This window comes from Poecilia latipinna, unplaced genomic scaffold (genome assembly GCF_001443285.1).
Source record: "Poecilia latipinna isolate Pla-1442-1.1 unplaced genomic scaffold, P_latipinna-1.0 Scaffold504, whole genome shotgun sequence".
In the NCBI taxonomy this organism is placed as follows: domain Eukaryota; kingdom Metazoa; phylum Chordata; class Actinopteri; order Cyprinodontiformes; family Poeciliidae; genus Poecilia; species Poecilia latipinna.
In genome coordinates, this window is record NW_015113120.1 from 122,488 (window position 1) to 138,259 (window position 15,772).

The window sequence follows — 15,772 nt, forward strand, 5'->3', positions numbered from 1 at the left end:
ATGGAACATAGCAAGATATTTATCATCACATGGGGAAAATATGCAATAATTACCATACCAGGATAAAAGAAATAAAAGATAAATACAATATAAGGAGAAAGCTGGTTTCAAGATGCCTTCCGCAATGTTGAACGATTGCGCAGGGGTAGGGAAGCAAGATGGAAACCTTTTTAAAGAAAATCCTGATAAAAACAACCCAACAAGCTTATTGGAAATGGGATGATTTGGTCATAATTGTGGTTATAACTTCTGTTTGGTGTAAAAAAAAACAAAACAAAAAAAACTGCAAATAAATCACCCAACTGTAGGGAGGCATGATGGTGGCAGGATAATTTTTTTCCAGCTTTTTTCTCGTTATCTGGAACTTGCTTTAGTCAAGGTGGCAGGAATTATTCATAGAGACAAATAAGAGTCAGTGATGGCACAAAATCTCCATTTTCAGCTCTCTATTTGGAGATGGATACATTCAAATCAACATAATAACCACTTTAATTGCTCAGTAACAGTCCATTCTGTGAAAGTGCTTTGTGCTTATGTGTATGTAAAATGGATAACTGGTGGTCAGATCACCCCGGTTGGGTTTTATGTGAGTGGTTGTTGTTGTTGGGCTTGTCTACTAACATTTGAACATCTGGTTGCCAGACAACCAGACGTTCTCCACTGTTTATGAAGTTATGTTTTGCCTGGGTATTATGTACCTGTCAATATTGTAATTTGTCTATTGGTTTTCACATTATTTAATTTGCATAATTTAACATTTTGTTTTATCTCACAACCCAAACTCCTTCTTCTCCATCAAAAGGCCTTAGCTTTTTCCAGGCCACAGTTATAAATAGGAAACGTGTTGCTGGTTAGATTTTTTTTTTTTTTTTTTTTTGCACAATATGACTGTGGCCATAAGATAAAATTTTGGTGCCTTTGTTGTAAATAACTTTGTTTCAGAGATTGAATTTTTGCAATAATGATTTTCATTTGGTGATTCAACTCTACATCATGATCGATTTTATTTCCATGGCCTTATTATTTTTTACATGGAGTCCTGTATGTCAGGTGAAATTTTTGTGGGCTTTTCTGGCAGTTGTGGCAGAAAGTTGATGTTGCCGTACCTAATTGGAGCCCAGAAACTCACTGGTTAATTCTAATCAAACAGGTCACAGGTGAGGTTGGTTAACATTAGGAGCCATAGAAACCCATGTATATAAAGCTGTGACTATAGTTTCTGCCCAAAACCTCCTGCTTATCTACACCTTTGACCATGTTGTTTTTGGGCAGCATCTGTTGTCATTCTGATCTAAAAATTGCAAAAAATTGCAAAATAAGTGGTTTCAGCCAATTTAATCCAATATGGAAGACAGTATTATTTTATTTTAGTTCCATTTCTCTCCAAAATGTCCTAACCACCAAAGTATGTTTGAAAAACATGATTTAAAAGATAAAACAAAGATATTAACTTCTGTTTTAATCAGCTTATGCATGATGTTTCGTAGTCAATAAAGCTAAACCGTGTTTGTATTGTTCTTTTTCTAAAGGTGAAGACATGGAGTCTCTTCTCTTCCATTTCTTAGATGACTGGTTATACAAGTTTTGTGCAGATCTCTTCTTTGTCCCCAGGGTGGGTCAGCTTGCTATTTGTTGCTTTTTGATTTATTACTGAAACTTTATTATTATTTTTTATGAACTCTTTTCTTTCCTTCAAATCATTCTTGGTGTTGATCAGTACACTTGTTAGAATATTTCTTTGATCCTGCTTAATCTGTCTGACAGACAGGTTAAGAAAACTGATAATGTCTGTAGCCATTTTTTGTGTTGTTTTGTGCTTAAATCTATTGTGTCTGTTCATCAGGAAATCAAAGTTGTGTCCATTGACAGAATGCATTTTAAGATTCGATCCATTGGGTAAGTTTTGACTGAATTTGATTAAATTATGAGTCATATTTTTTATACAGTTATTTTTTCTCATAGTTTTATGTCAGTTATTTTTCATGGAATCAACTGTAACTTAATGGTATTTTTAAGAAGAGCCAGGTATTTTTTCTTGCTACTGAAAATGTATTTGTAAACTTTATGCCGTTCATGTAAAGACCATGTGTAATCGATGCAATAATTTCAAACAGAGCTTAGGTTTTACTGGTTTTGAATGAAGACTACTGGGTCCTGTGTATTTGACTCGTATTGTTTCTAATGCTAATAAAAGGTGGGGTGAAGAATTTTCTCTGGCAAAACATCCACAGGTAGGACGCAGAGGAGAGGAGATTTTTAATATACCACTTTTATGTATCCAGTAAAAGTTAGAATAAACCTAATTAATCCTGATATGCTCTTTGTGTTTTTTTTTTTTTCAAGGGAACCGAAGTGAAAGCTATCACATACTCTGCAATGCAGATCCATGATAAAGTAAAACCAGAAATATTTGCCATCATTGATATTTGAAGATACCTCTGAGGACAGACATCACTCCTGGTTCATTGGGACTGTTCAGTCTACATATGCACATAATTAAGATTTTTGTTTTATTTCATACTCTGTTCATTAACTAGCAAAATCAAGTTTACTGCCATTGATTAACTATTTACTAATTAGGTTTGTCAAAGATTAAGGATACTGTCTTGTGAAATGTAATGTAGAACTTCAAATTAAGAAAAAAGATATCCAGATAAACGAATTATGGGGATATGGCTTATGATGAAAGTTGAAAATTATATTTTAATGCATTTTTGGAAGTATCACAGTTCATTTGTTATTCCATAAATTGGAATAACAGATGAACTGCCTAAGTATCAATGAATGGTTTGTAGTTTGATGTAATGGTGATGGATGCCTTAAATTAAGTTATTTCTTTCTTTTTCATTTTGGTTTCTAATTCTGTTATTGTAATATTCTTGCCAAAATATTTTAATCAGCAGCTTTATTAAAGACAAAGAGTTAAAAACATATCTAATAAAAATAATTTGACTCCTGCGTTGATCATTATCAGCAAATAAAACGTCAAGTAAAAAATGTTTATAAGTAAAAAGTATCAGTCTTTCACGGAATTGTTATATTTATAATATAAAAATAAACACACTATTACTCAATAATGGTTTGTGGGGGGGTTACCCTCAAAGCAAATTAATAAAAAACTAAAATAAAAACGAAGCGGGAACGAAGCGGATGTCCCTGGTTGACTATGACGTCCCTTCCTCCCTTTCCTCTCAAATGCTGCTGCGCCATCCCTTCTTTGTCTGCTGAGGAGAGACACCGGCCGGGGTCGCCGCTTCGCAGTCTGTTCATTTTTTTCCTTACCAAGCTCATTTTCAAAGACAAAATAAACTAAATAAACGCACTTAATTGGGTAAGCAAATAGCGAGTCAGTTTGCGTCCAACGACTGCAAAAAAACCAAGCATCAGCGAGTCCGCCATAGTCGAGCCTTAGCAAAGAAAGAAAATCAAAATGGAAGACACTAAATACCTCCCTGAGCTCCTGGCCGAGAAGGACAGCCTGGATTCATCGTTTACACACGCCATGAAGCTCATCACTGCTGGTAACGTGATTATTTCTTGCATTACGCAACAGGGATTTTTGAAGAAAAAACGTGTTTTATGTAGTTATTTTGACGCCAACTAATCTTTCGCGGCCAGGCCTGAACAATGGCGCATTAAAACACGTGGCTGGTGGACATTTGGGTCAGACCCCTTCTCTGGATTAACATGTTTAAATCATTTCTGCGAGCCATATGAGATCTAATGAAACTTGATTAAATACAACATTTACATTTGTGTAACAATCGAAAGAATCGATTTGCTCACTGTAACTATTGCATCGCGATAAGCATGACAGCCCTTCACAGACTGTGCGAGGTTTAGGTTATTTTGTATTTTAGATGTGTATTCATTTTAATTTATGCCAAAACCTTTATTCTTGCAGAGATTGAAAGGATCCAGAAAGGAGAAACCAAGAAGACACCAGAGAAGGAGACTTACCTGGACCTTTTTGCCACCAAAACTATGAAACTAAAGGAGCGAGTGCTCATCCCGACCAAGCAGTATCCCAGGGTATGCATCAACTGCTGCTGCATGGTTTCTTTGCAAGGCCGTAATATTGAGATGCTCAGCTTTAGGCATTTAAAAGGCTTCAATTAAAAAAACAATTATTAGCTAAAAATAATTCTGCTGAAATTGTTTTGCTGTATGTTGAGGTAATTGAAATAAAATGCACCAAGCATATATCTTACAGTTGTCTAAAACCTGTTGTAACTATCATGATGCCAAGTCTAAGAATAGTCTGAAGATGAGTAGCTTAAGTCTAAAAGTGCTAGTCTGACATGTTATATGACATGTTTTTTTTTATTTTTATAAACGTTACATCCTGCAGCTTTACTTGTTTTTTAAATTTCCACACTGAAAAATCTACTGACAGAAAGGAGAAGCGGTGGAATCAAAAGTCTTGAGCATATCTTTAAGTGTTCTGTCCTCCGTCTCATCTGAATCCTTCTGCTCTTCTTCCATAACCTCTTCTACTGGAGCTGCAGCTTCAGTGTTCCTGTCGTGCATGTGTCTTTGTTTCTGCATGAGCATTTCTACAGTTGTTGCATCTTAATAATGCTGTGTTAATGGGGAAAGAAAATGTACAGATTAATGTTGCATTGACATACTGCTGAATGATGTGATCGTTATTCTGCAGGTCAACTTTGTCGGGAAGCTTTTGGGGCCTCAGGGCAGCACAATCAAGAGACTCCAGGAAGAGACAGGGGCAAAGATCTCAGTTTTGGGAAAAGGCTCAATGAGAGACAAGAATAAGGTTTGTGCATAGATTTATTTTTTCTTCTTTTTCAGCTCAGTTCAGAGGATGCGAAATAATTGCGTTATTTTCCAGGAGGAAGAGCTCAGGAAGGGCGGCGAGTCGAAGTACGCGCACCTGGCCATGGAGCTGCATGTGTTCATCGAGGTTACAGCACCCATACCAGAAAACTATCTGCGCATGGCTCACGCCATGGATGAAGTCAAGAAGTTCCTCATCCCAGTTAGTGAAATCTTTTATCCCATTAACCTTAATCTGCTCTTAATGCACATTTGTGTAATCTCTTAAACTTTTCCAATGTAACTACAGGAGCCTGGCGAGCATGACCCCTACATGGACCCTCAATTCCTAAATGGATCCCAAGATGGTTCTGGAAGGGGACGAGGTGGCCTTGGACGGGGCAGAGGTGGACCACCTGGTGCAGGAGGGCCAAGGTGAGTGGAAGTTTGAAAATTTATATATATATTTAAAAAAAAATTTACAAAAAAAAATATATTTCCATTTCCTAGGGGACGAGGGATGCCACGTGGAAATCTCCGAGGAGCGATGCGTGGAGGAACTCCCCGTGGCGGGATGTCTCGAGGAAACGCGCCCAGAGGGGCCCCGGCCGGTAGGGGTGGACCACCCTCTGCTGCAGCTAGAGGAGGGTCCTCCGGCCGCTCCAGGCCGCCTGCGAGCGGAGCGCAAAGGATGCTCCCCGCCGCAGCCCTGTCCCATCAAGCAGGTCCTTCAGGATCACAGCCCAAACCTGAACCTTACGATGAATACGTAAGTGTCAAAGTGAATAAAGGCTTATTTTGATGGCAATGTCTCTTATTAAACATACTATTTTTTCCATTTAGGGTTCATATGAGGAATCTTACGCAGAGCCTTCCTACGAGGGATATGATAATTATTACAGTCAGCAGCCTGCTCCAGCGTAAGTCAAATTTAAGAGATTTTCACACGTTTTTTTTTTTTTTTCTCCCCCCACCCTTGAATCTGTTTTCTCATTTCTTAATTTTTGCTTTCAGCGATACGGAATACTACGATTACGGACACGGTGAAGCCCAGGATCCATCATATGAGAGCTACGGTATGCTTCTCTGTACTACCAAAGTGCTCCTGTGTGCGACGCTGTGAAGGTTAACTGTGCTTTGGTGTGCGTCCTGTTTGTAGGTCAGGGTGAATGGGATAACTCGTGGTCCGGCGCCGGGGCCGGAGGCAAAGCTCCCCCGACGCGGCAGTCCAAGGGTTCATACAGGGAGCATCCATACGTCAGATACTGAACAACTACCGGTAGAGAGTTGCTACGGCAACTGTCTCCCGATTGTAACAGGCTTAACTTTTCAAAAAGTAATTTCCCTTCTCGTTTGCTCCCCCTTTTTTTACGGTTTATTTTATGTTTGTTTTAAAAAAAAAACAGAAAAAAAAAAACAGAGACATTTTGTTGGATGTATCGGAGTGCCAGATAAGAAACACGAGGAGCAGAGGGTTTTTTTTTTTTTTTTTTCATTGTTTATCTGTTTCCATTTAAATGTTTCAGTTGCGTAGTAAGGAATTAGTTACTTAAACTTAACAAATGGAAAAAGTGATATTTTAGTGATATTTGATGGCGTTTTCAGTTAATGATTAACTTTAAACTGTGATTGTGGCGATAAAACTCTTACCATATAGGCTGCATTTCTCAAAAGTCCTTCATGACTGGACATTAATTGCTCTTAATGCTTCAGTGTAATTTTATATATACCTAAAACAAATTTAAACACAGCCTTAAGATATTTTGATCTGCATCAAAAGTCTCATTATTGTTTTCAACATTGCAAATCTAGTTTTCTCCTAAAATACAGAAATCCGTCTTTCTGCCACCTTTACAATTGGTATATTAAGCCATTCTATAACGTGCAAAATTATACTGATATAGTTTCTTGTTAAGTTTGAAGGATGCAAGGCTGCAGCCACCTCAATATTTTGTACATAACCTTAGGATAACTGTGTATGGTTTAAGTCGTGCCGTCTCCAAAATGCTCAATGCTTGTGTACCTTTTTGACTAAATAGGATACTAAACATATCCCAAAATGTTTTTCTGCAGTGCGTGTTTCAATAAAGTTTCTAGTTTCATTTTAATCAATCTAAACTTGGTATTTTTGCCTTTATTGTACCAAAGGATTGTCTTCACTTTGTGAAAATGGTCCTCAACGGCTCCCCAATGCTGATTAATCTTGTTTGTTTACACGTTCAACCTGACCGCAATTTGAAAAATACAAAAAAAAGGGGCAGCGTTTGTTTTTTACCCCCCCACCCCCAATGACTTTACCCTCTTCGTCTGTTTATCCAAACTAAATGACACTTGTAATGTCACCTTAAAAAGAAAACATAATAAAGCTCATTACTTGAGATTATGTGCTGCCAAATTCATGTTTGACTTGACAATGATGCAGTGCTTTAACATGTATTGTCATTAATCTTTAGTTAGTGTATCTCTCAGAGCTCTCAAGAGCGCAATGTATCTCCAGCCACTTGAAAATGACTGAATTTCAACAGTATTCCCCAAATCAAGCTTGCAGGGATCTTACTTGACTTTGATGCAAAGTCATGCTGGCTGCTTTTTATAAAAGAAAAATATCGCAGAGGAGAGGATTCTAAAAGCCTAAAGGTCGCCACAAGAAGGTAAAACTAACCCCAACACTCATTTATTAGATTTATTTGTTCTGTTTTTTATTTTATTTTCTGTGCAAAACATGTTTAAGTAATGCAAGTCATCCAAAACATCAAAACCATTAAAGTACAAAATTATGCTGTGATATTCAGTAGTTTATTCCGAGCAAAATTAAGACGCACAAAACAATCATGTGGTTGTGATGCAACTCTTGCTCAAATAAAACCAATAATTGTTTCATTCCACTCAATACTTATATCCATCTTGGTTACTTCTGTAGAATGTAGTTTAATGAAAATGAGTAGCTGCACTCAAAGCCTTAAAACATTCCATTAATGGGCAAAAACTCTTCAGCTCGAGTTGCATGATACTTTTTTTATTTAGTATAAAATTAGTTTTGCATGTTTTGTTGCTCACTTGGTGTATTTGGACATTTGTGCGTTCTGGATCTCATTTCTTTTTCTCCTCTTAGGTTATCAGAACTGTGTTGGTGCAGTTGATAGATTCAACGCCAGCAGCTCAGGCCTGTAAGGTCAGTTGGAAAAGAACAAAATCAGGTTTTGATGTTTTATGAAGTTTGCCGACTGTTGTTGCTCTGCTCAGCAGGTCCATTTGAAATTCTCTGCAAACTGAGACCGTGAAGGGCTACTTGGACCAAATGCTGTCCAAGTGAATCAGTCTGGTTTGATGGTCGTATTTCACCTCTTCTATGAATGAGGTGCTTGAAGAAGTGTTGCTGAAGCTTGGAGTGGCTTTTTTTTTATTTTTACTTTTTAAATCCAAACTTGGGGTGGGGAACTCTTAACTTTTTAAAATGTTTCACAACTCATTTAACCATGTTTTGTATAAAAAAAGAAAAGATCTGAAAATAAACTTTTTTTATTTATCAGTTGTGTTTTCTTTAAAGTCTCTTTAGATAGCTAGATATTGTCAGTTGTGAGTATTTGTCTTTGTTTTTTCTCCATTTCGTCAGAAATTCTTAGGATGTGAAAACATTTTAATATCAGACTCATTCTATTTAGCAGCATTTCATAACAGCAGCAAGCTCACTTCTAGAGTGGTATAGTCGAAGTTCAGACTATCTAATTTGAATACTGAAATTTTTTTCATGCATAAAAAATGATGTGGCTGAAATTATTCTACAGCAATGTTTTTGACGACCTTCACAAATTCCTGGTGGTTTCTGCAAAGGATGAGACAACTGGCAGTTCGTCTATTTTCAGCACTGTGTCAAGTTTGGTTGGACAGTGGTCTGATTTTGAAGCTGTCAATTGAAAACGGCTCTATTCAGGTTATCTCAAGTATGAAAAGCAAAAGGACATGTAAAGGAGTACATTTTCCCAGCATTGTATATGTTCACCTTGTCAGTAGTTTTTAGAGGGTTCAAAGGTCTTGAGAAAAAATGGACAAATATGGAAGCATGGAGATTTTTAATTTCTAAACTAAATCCCTTGTCAGATTTTTATTCCTGAGTTTATCAAGCCAAGTCGCTTGTGTTTATGAAACCTGCAGCTGATTACAACAATGTCAGCTTTTTCCTGATCCCATGTGCATGTACTGATTGGAAAACTGTAAGCCAAATTCAGCATTATTTGAAACTCAAGCCAACCAAATTACTGTTTTGTTCTCGAAATGTCAAGAACGCTGCAAAAACTGGAAAATTTAGACACAATTCTACAAAGTGAGAATTTGTTTGAAATCTGGATGGAAAGAATCTAAAAAAGCAACCAAGTTACTGCTTTGTTCTCAAACTGTCAAAACGTTGCAAAAACTGGTAAATTTAGAAACAATTCTACGAAGTATGAGAATTTGTTGAAAAACTGAATGGAAATGATCCATAAACTCAGCACTGAAAAGGCTCACTTCAGGGAAAACAATATTTCCTGCTCTAGTGTTTCTGGCATAAAGGTGGAACGAACATACAGCAGCATAAAACAATTATTTTAAGTAGTATCTATAATTGTCCATTTTATATAGCCATCTATGTATTACTGAAATAACTTATTTTAATATTTGCTATTTTAATTGGTACATATTGGTGTTGCATTCCATTTCCAAGAGAGACAGAGAAGTGTCTGAATGTCCCTTTAAATATCTCTCCTCCCACAGTTAATATCCGCGCCCCCACCCACCAGCGACTTGCTTCACATCAACAATGACTGTCTTGGCTGGCTTCAGTGCAAAAACAGCCAGTGTTTTGATAAATCTTCTGACAATTTAATCCGTTATCAGTTAAACAGACTAGCTTCCTACTGACCACCCGCAGCGGTAAGCGCATATTTTCCTCCGTGGTCTGTTTACCTGGGCAGTAGCCTGCTAGCCAGTTAGCTTTCTGTTAGCTTAGGCCTGAATCTTAATATTTAATCAAGCGTGGTGTTGGAAGAAAGACAGGGGGTCTCATTGTTGTGATCGATGCTGTTCCCCCTTGTTGCTCTAAGAATCTCAAATGCAAACGACCCGTGGTGTATTTTCAAAGCAGAAAGACAACAGTTGTAGCTGCGTTGCTAACTTGTAATGACAGCTTCCGCAAAAGCTGCAGCCAAATTTGGGACGCTATGCAGCTTGAATAAATTTGTTTTGCACCACCGACATGGGGCTCCATGCATACTTACTTTGCATGAAATATTTCTTGTCATTTAGTTTTGTTGGATATTTTAAGGTGCTTATAATGGCATTGAAGCCTTTTAGGTTGGACGGTTGTGTTTGTTTTGGCTCTATTTGATGCAACCGCTCTGCAATGTTTTACAAGGAAATTAAACATGAAATAATAGAATGTACGTACACACCTAAAGATAAATGTATGATTTTAAAAAATAGTATAAAAGTTGTATATTCTGCATGATCGATTCCTTTCAGTATACTACTACTGACTCACTGCCTTAATGTAAACAGGTGCAAGAAAAGAGAGGGAGAGTTCACGCAGCTAGACAGGAAGGTGAGCAGTGGGTGTCTTTGCGATGGCCGGTGGAAGGAGAGGGACGAATCGGACCACCTACTGCAGACCTCCGTTAAGCAGTGACCCAGGCTCCGTCAGCAATGGCAACCACACCACCAGCTCTCCAGTCACAGGGGTGCGAAACCGTGCAAGGCAAGTCCCCTGTTTAATCTTCTCACCTCATCTGTGCTGCACAGTTCAGCGCCTGCCAACTGGAAAACTGCAGACTACTTTGCAAACGTGTTTATGCATTACAAAAACAAAGTTTAATGCACTTTATTAGGATGCTAGACCAACACTGAGAAACATATACTTTTAAAGGAAAGGATCATTTTGGGAGTAGTGTGTCATGTGTATGTACTCTCATACCACTAAATAATTTTCAGTGTGCTTCAGTTGTCACATATTAGAAAGTGTAGTTCACATTTATGCTCTCTGTAAATCTGGCTGTTCTGTGAAGGACTCTGAGGTTTGGTTGCGAACACTAGTAAACAAGCAGCATCATGCAGACCAAAGAGCTCAGCAGACAGCTCAGGGATGAAGTTGTGGAGAAGTTTAAGGTAGGGATCAGATCTCAAGCTTTCAGTTTCGCTTTTGAAAGTAATCATATTTAGATATGGAAAGACTGTGGCTCAACTTCAGCTGCCCATGACACGACTTTCCAGCTTGACAGACAAGTTTGGGGAAGGAGAATATGAATTGGAGCCAAAAGATCAATGGTACATCTGAAGGAGCTGCAGAGAACTACCACTCAGGTTTGAGAATTTGTTGATAGGTTGACTACTAGTTGTTCACTTAACAAAAGTGGCAAGAAGAAATTGAAGGAAAGTCAATGGGAAGTCGGGTTTCCAGTTAGCTGCAATGCATCCAGGGATTACAATAATCATTGGTTACTTATTTAAAGGCACAATCCACATTGATCCGTCTGTTATGTCAAAACTACTTTCCGCTCCTTCATCATCTTGAGAAAAAAATTGTATTTGCTGAATACAAATGCAGGATGCAGTCCAGGTGTCCAAGGGGTATGATTACTTTCTAACGCTCGGGTTTTGCCTGCAGAAACGGCTCTGGAACCTGCATGTCCAGCCCCCCGCTCGCCGCTCAGACTGTTGTTCCCCTCAAGCACTGCAAGATCCCCGAGCTGTCCATGGATCGAAACGTGTTGTTTGAGCTTCACCTCTTCTTCTGCCATCTGATCGCCCTGTTCGTCCACTATGTCAACATCTACAAGACTGTGTGGTGGTATCCACCGTCACACCCTCCTTCACACACGTCTCTGGTCAGTACGCAGAAAATACGTTCTGCAGATCACAAACTTCTATTTTGTTCACTTGAAGAATTTCCATTTTAACTTGTGCAAGAAGTGCATAACCTCAAAACTTAAAAATAAAATTGTAGATGTAAAAAAAAAAAGTAGTTTAATGATAATAATTAATCAGTGTTGTTATTTGCAGAATTTTCATCTTATTGATTATAACATGCTGGTGTTCACAATCATCATACTGGCAAGAAGGCTGATTGCAGCAATTGTAAAAGAGGTAAGTTTGCTGTTTGCTGGAGGCTGATAACACTGTCCATGTTGGCATGTATGTGGTTAAGAGCTGCTGTTGTACAAACATTATTTTCATCTGAGCATAACTCTGCTTATGTCTGACCATGGTTTCCTTTTCCTGCAGGCATCACAGACTGGGAAACTCTCCTTCCCCCACTCAATATTTTTAGTGATGGCCCGGTTTGCAGTGCTAACGCTGACAGGCTGGAGTCTTTGTCGCTCTCTCATTTATCTGTTCAGATCCTACTCTGTCCTCAGCCTGCTTTTCCTTTGCTACCCGTAAGTATTCTTAAAAACAACTTCAAATTTTAGACCTGTAGGACAGTTAGAGTCTAATATGAGTGAAGGCCATGACTTCACAGTTTCCCTGTGTTTCCTTGATCCTGTGTTCATCTGAAGCAATAAGTTGAGTTCTAGGTTTTCCCTGCTGATGCTCCAGCTGCCGTTTCCTGTCGTTACGAGTTTTAATCCATGTAACTATTAAGTAACTTTAGTTCACCCAAAATGTTTCCGGGTGATTTGAGGGGGGCAAGTGTTGGCTTTCAAGCTTTGTTTCCCTACAGTGTTGGTTATTATCTCCTAAGTATCATATTGAATTTCTTCATGTAAATTATTGAAAAGAATGAGTTAAATATTAATAGCTTGATGAAGTTTGAAATAGATGCTGAATGATTTATCAGTTAGCTCCTTGCATTTTTGATGGATCTTTATTACTTTCAATTACCTTCTCAGTGTTTGGAAATATTTTCTGACATACTTAGCTTCTGGCCAGAATAACTCTGAGAGTTAATGTTGCTATAACAACAACCCACATTGTCACTGGTTTAAATGTTGCTAAAAAGCGAATTAAACAGGGCCAGGATAGCAGAACTCAATATCAATGACTTTGTTTTTATCTTTATTTAAGATGACTAGAAATTATCTTAGAACTCTATACTTGATGTGTTAATAGATTTGATTTATTTGACAGTGGTGTTCATTGATGCACTGGTTGCTATTCATCTGTTGCTGTCTATTTATGTTTTCTTCTGTGGTCTCATAATTATGATCACATTAATTTTTCTGAAAATGATTTCGGTGATAAATGACTAAGTAATTTCAAAAGACTTTACCGCTAATAACTGCTTTACAAACAAACTTACTTATGGATGTACAAAATACAATAAACTTCCTGTTACGTTTATTCAGAAATTCAACATTTTCTCTCATTTACAGACTTTACTGGCTTGTTATTTAAGCATTTAAAGCATACCTACCCACATTTATGCTGTTTACAAAGGTTTTAAATGTCCTTTCAAAAATAGTTAAGATTTGTTAAAGTAGAGGAATTTTCAGTTTTGTTTAGATTAGATTAGATAAGATAAGCTTTATTGTCACCAAGGAGTAATTTGCTTTGGAGACAACAATTGCAGATAAATATATAAAAAAGTAAGAAGATAACTACATTAATAGTACACCACAACATCAAAATAGCACACGTCACCATACTATGTTTGAACTTATCTCTAATTATGAATGAGGTCAACACTAATGGTCATTAGTGCTGTATATGAATAAATTAGATATTAACATGTTACCTTTGTTAACATAAAGGCACAAATGTGTTTCCAATGGGCTACAAAACACTTTTCCCCTCTTAAGTCCCTTTTGATACCATTATCGCTGCAAAACTGTGAAACATTTCAAATATCTAACGGTAGGTGTTGGTCCCCACAGATTTGGGATGTATATCCCGTTCTTCCAGCTAAGCTGTGATTTCCGGCGAGCGGGTTCTCTCTCGCCAATCGCGAGCATCGGCTCCAAAGAGGTCGGCAGCGTGAGCCGCGGCAGGGACTACTTCACCGTGCTGAAGGAGACGTGGAAGCAGCACACCAGCCAGCTGTACGGAGTCCAGGCCATGCCCACTCACGCCTGCTGTCTGTCACCTGACCTCATTCGAAAAGAGGTGGAGTTTCTGAAGATGGACTTCAACTGGAGGATGAAGGAAGTGCTGGTCAGCTCCATGCTCAGCGCGTACTACGTGGCGTTTGTACCCGTTTGGTTTGTAAAGGTAAGATTGTGTTCCATCTCGGTATATTTTTAAATACAGCTTCTTTGACGTGAGAATATTGATATATTTCTTCGTCTGTGTGGTTCTCTAGAGCACTCAGTATGTAGACAAGCGGTGGTCCTGTGAGCTCTTCATACTGGTATCGGTCAGCACGTCAGTCATCCTCATGAGACACTTGTTGCCACCTCGATATTGTGACCTCCTTCACAAAGCTGCCGCCCACCTGGGCTGCTGGCAGAAAGTTGACCCCTCTCTCTGCTCCAACGTCCTTCAGCACATGTGCGTACTCCTCTTTGTTTTTACCTCAGTTCAGACTAATTTCTAGACTAATGAGTCATACTGTGTTTTGTTTTCTTTTTACAGATGGACTGAAGAATACATGTGGCCACAGGGAGTCCTAGTAAAACATAATAAGAATGTCTATAAAGCCATGGGCCACTATAACGTTGCAGTCCCCTCAGATGTTTCCCACTATCGCTTTTATGTGAGTCTTGCTGGAGAAAGAGATTTTATGTGGCATTAATTTTAGTTTTAAAAAGAAACCACATTACCTTGCAAAAATATGCATACGCTCCATATCAGTGCCAGCAGGTCAAGAAACTGAAATTTTTATCGTTTTTCTTTTCACAAAATTGCTGAAGGTTAGTTTAATTGGATAGTGTCTGAACAGCAACTTCCAAGTCTTTTAACTGATTCTCAATTAGATTTAGGTATGGGTTTTGATTAGGCCATTCTAACATGAAAATGTAGATCTGATTGTATGTTGAGTCATTATGTTGCTGGAAGTTGAATCTTTCCTGCTGTCCAAGCTCAAGTCTTCTGCAGCTTCTAACATGGTTTCCCCTTGTGATTACCCTCTGTCTATCTCCATCAGTGCTTGTGTCAACTCTGACCTGCTTCCCTGTCCTTCTCACATAAAAAATATTGAAAGTGTGTAGCGTTTTCCTTTGATTTAACAATTATCTGCAACTTCCTGTTGGTGTATCATGTAAAACTACCATAAAATATGTAGACGTTTGAGGCTAAATGTGACAAAATGTGAATTTACACATTTCAACACTAACCTGTCCCATTTTTTCCCCTCCCTAGTTTTTCTTCAACAAGCCTTTACGAATATTAAACATACTCATCATCCTCGAAGGTGCCATGATTTTTTACCAGCTCTACTCGCTCATTTGCTCGGAAAGGTGGCATCAGACGATATCGCTGGCCCTGATCCTCTTCAGCAACTACTACGCCTTCTTCAAGCTCCTCAGAGACAGAATAGTCCTAGGAAAGGCATACTCGTTCTCAAACAGCTCATCAGACCAGAAAGTCAGCTAAAACTCCAGTTGCCGTTGGTCACGCTTACTTTGGAACAAGAGAAACATGCCTAAGAGTTCTGTATTTTTTCTACAAGCCACAATTGTGTCAGTTTTGTTCTGAATTGCCATAAGAAAAATAAATATTTTTGTATTACTTTAAAAAGTGTTTCATATTTATTAATCCCCGACTGATTTATTTATTTTTTTATAGGAAAATCAGATGTTCTGGAATTGTTCATAGGTTGTGCAGATTTGAACTTAAATCAGAAAAAGTTAACTGCAACACAGGTGCAATGCAACAATTAACAACCAATTTTCATAGCAGCATTGAGTTTTCAGACTGTTGGTATGTTGCACATTAGTAATTCACGTCGGAAACATCCTCTTTTTCCTGGATGGTTAATGTAGCGTGAAATTGTTGAATAGTAGATTGAACAACATTAAGGGGACAAAATGGAGACTGTGATGGACCGAGTTAAAAACAGGAGGAGTCACAGGATATTAATTAGAAAAAT

At 38.1% G+C, this 15,772-nt stretch overlaps 3 protein-coding genes across 4 annotated transcripts in view; all 3 read left to right on the forward strand.

Moving 5' to 3' along the window:
• zbtb8os (zinc finger and BTB domain containing 8 opposite strand) overlaps positions 1 to 2,947 on the forward strand; it is a 7,307-nt gene extending 4,360 nt beyond the window's left edge. Inside the window, exons 4-7 of the mRNA XM_015040309.1 lie at positions 1,530 to 1,612; positions 1,844 to 1,896; positions 2,195 to 2,231; positions 2,344 to 2,947. Of these exons, the coding sequence (XP_014895795.1) occupies positions 1,530 to 1,612; positions 1,844 to 1,896; positions 2,195 to 2,231; positions 2,344 to 2,430 (260 nt within the window). The 3' untranslated portion in view covers positions 2,431 to 2,947. The remainder of the gene's footprint in view (positions 1 to 1,529; positions 1,613 to 1,843; positions 1,897 to 2,194; positions 2,232 to 2,343) is intronic.
• Positions 2,948 to 3,183: 236 nt separating this feature from the next.
• khdrbs1a (KH domain containing, RNA binding, signal transduction associated 1a) lies at positions 3,184 to 7,948 on the forward strand. 2 transcript variants are annotated; one of them, XR_001425951.1, is made up of 10 exons: positions 3,184 to 3,521; positions 3,905 to 4,032; positions 4,661 to 4,777; positions 4,853 to 4,999; positions 5,087 to 5,211; positions 5,287 to 5,545; positions 5,620 to 5,696; positions 5,791 to 5,852; positions 5,936 to 6,112; positions 7,889 to 7,948. XR_001425951.1 is itself a non-coding variant. In XM_015040308.1 (9 exons), the coding sequence occupies exons 1-9, from the start codon at positions 3,431 to 3,433 to the stop codon at positions 6,043 to 6,045; spliced, it is 1,116 nt and encodes a 371-aa protein (XP_014895794.1). In that variant the 5' UTR covers positions 3,185 to 3,430; the 3' UTR covers positions 6,046 to 7,127. The 2 variants fall into 2 exon arrangements, 1 of the variants encoding a protein (XP_014895794.1); XM_015040308.1 differs by lacking the exon at positions 7,889 to 7,948 and having other exon boundaries at positions 3,185 to 3,521; positions 5,936 to 7,127.
• Positions 7,949 to 9,210: 1,262 nt separating this feature from the next.
• Positions 9,211 to 15,420, forward strand: tmem39b (transmembrane protein 39B). The gene is made up of 9 exons (XM_015040304.1): positions 9,211 to 9,684; positions 10,309 to 10,504; positions 11,411 to 11,630; positions 11,806 to 11,889; positions 12,028 to 12,182; positions 13,620 to 13,953; positions 14,045 to 14,232; positions 14,317 to 14,437; positions 15,043 to 15,420. The coding sequence occupies exons 2-9, from the start codon at positions 10,374 to 10,376 to the stop codon at positions 15,274 to 15,276; spliced, it is 1,467 nt and encodes a 488-aa protein (XP_014895790.1). The 5' UTR covers positions 9,211 to 9,684; positions 10,309 to 10,373; the 3' UTR covers positions 15,277 to 15,420.
• Positions 15,421 to 15,772: the final 352 nt, after the last annotated feature.

What these genes read in the sequence shown, in the direction of transcription:
- khdrbs1a (XM_015040308.1), top strand. Translation starts at nt 3,431, where the DNA reads ATGGAAGACACTAAATACCTCCCTGAGCTCCTGGCCGAGAAGGACAGC. An exon ending in CCTGGTGCAGGAGGGCCAAG is followed by an intron (nt 5,212 to 5,286) that starts GTGAGTGGAAGT and finishes TCCATTTCCTAG; the next exon opens with GGGACGAGGGATGCCACGTG. An exon ending in CTGAACCTTACGATGAATAC is followed by an intron (nt 5,546 to 5,619) that starts GTAAGTGTCAAA and finishes TTTTCCATTTAG; the next exon opens with GGTTCATATGAGGAATCTTA.
- tmem39b (XM_015040304.1), top strand. Translation starts at nt 10,374, where the DNA reads ATGGCCGGTGGAAGGAGAGGGACGAATCGGACCACCTACTGCAGACCT. An exon ending in GGGGTGCGAAACCGTGCAAG is followed by an intron (nt 10,505 to 11,410) that starts GCAAGTCCCCTG and finishes TTTTGCCTGCAG; the next exon opens with AAACGGCTCTGGAACCTGCA. An exon ending in TTGCAGCAATTGTAAAAGAG is followed by an intron (nt 11,890 to 12,027) that starts GTAAGTTTGCTG and finishes CTTTTCCTGCAG; the next exon opens with GCATCACAGACTGGGAAACT.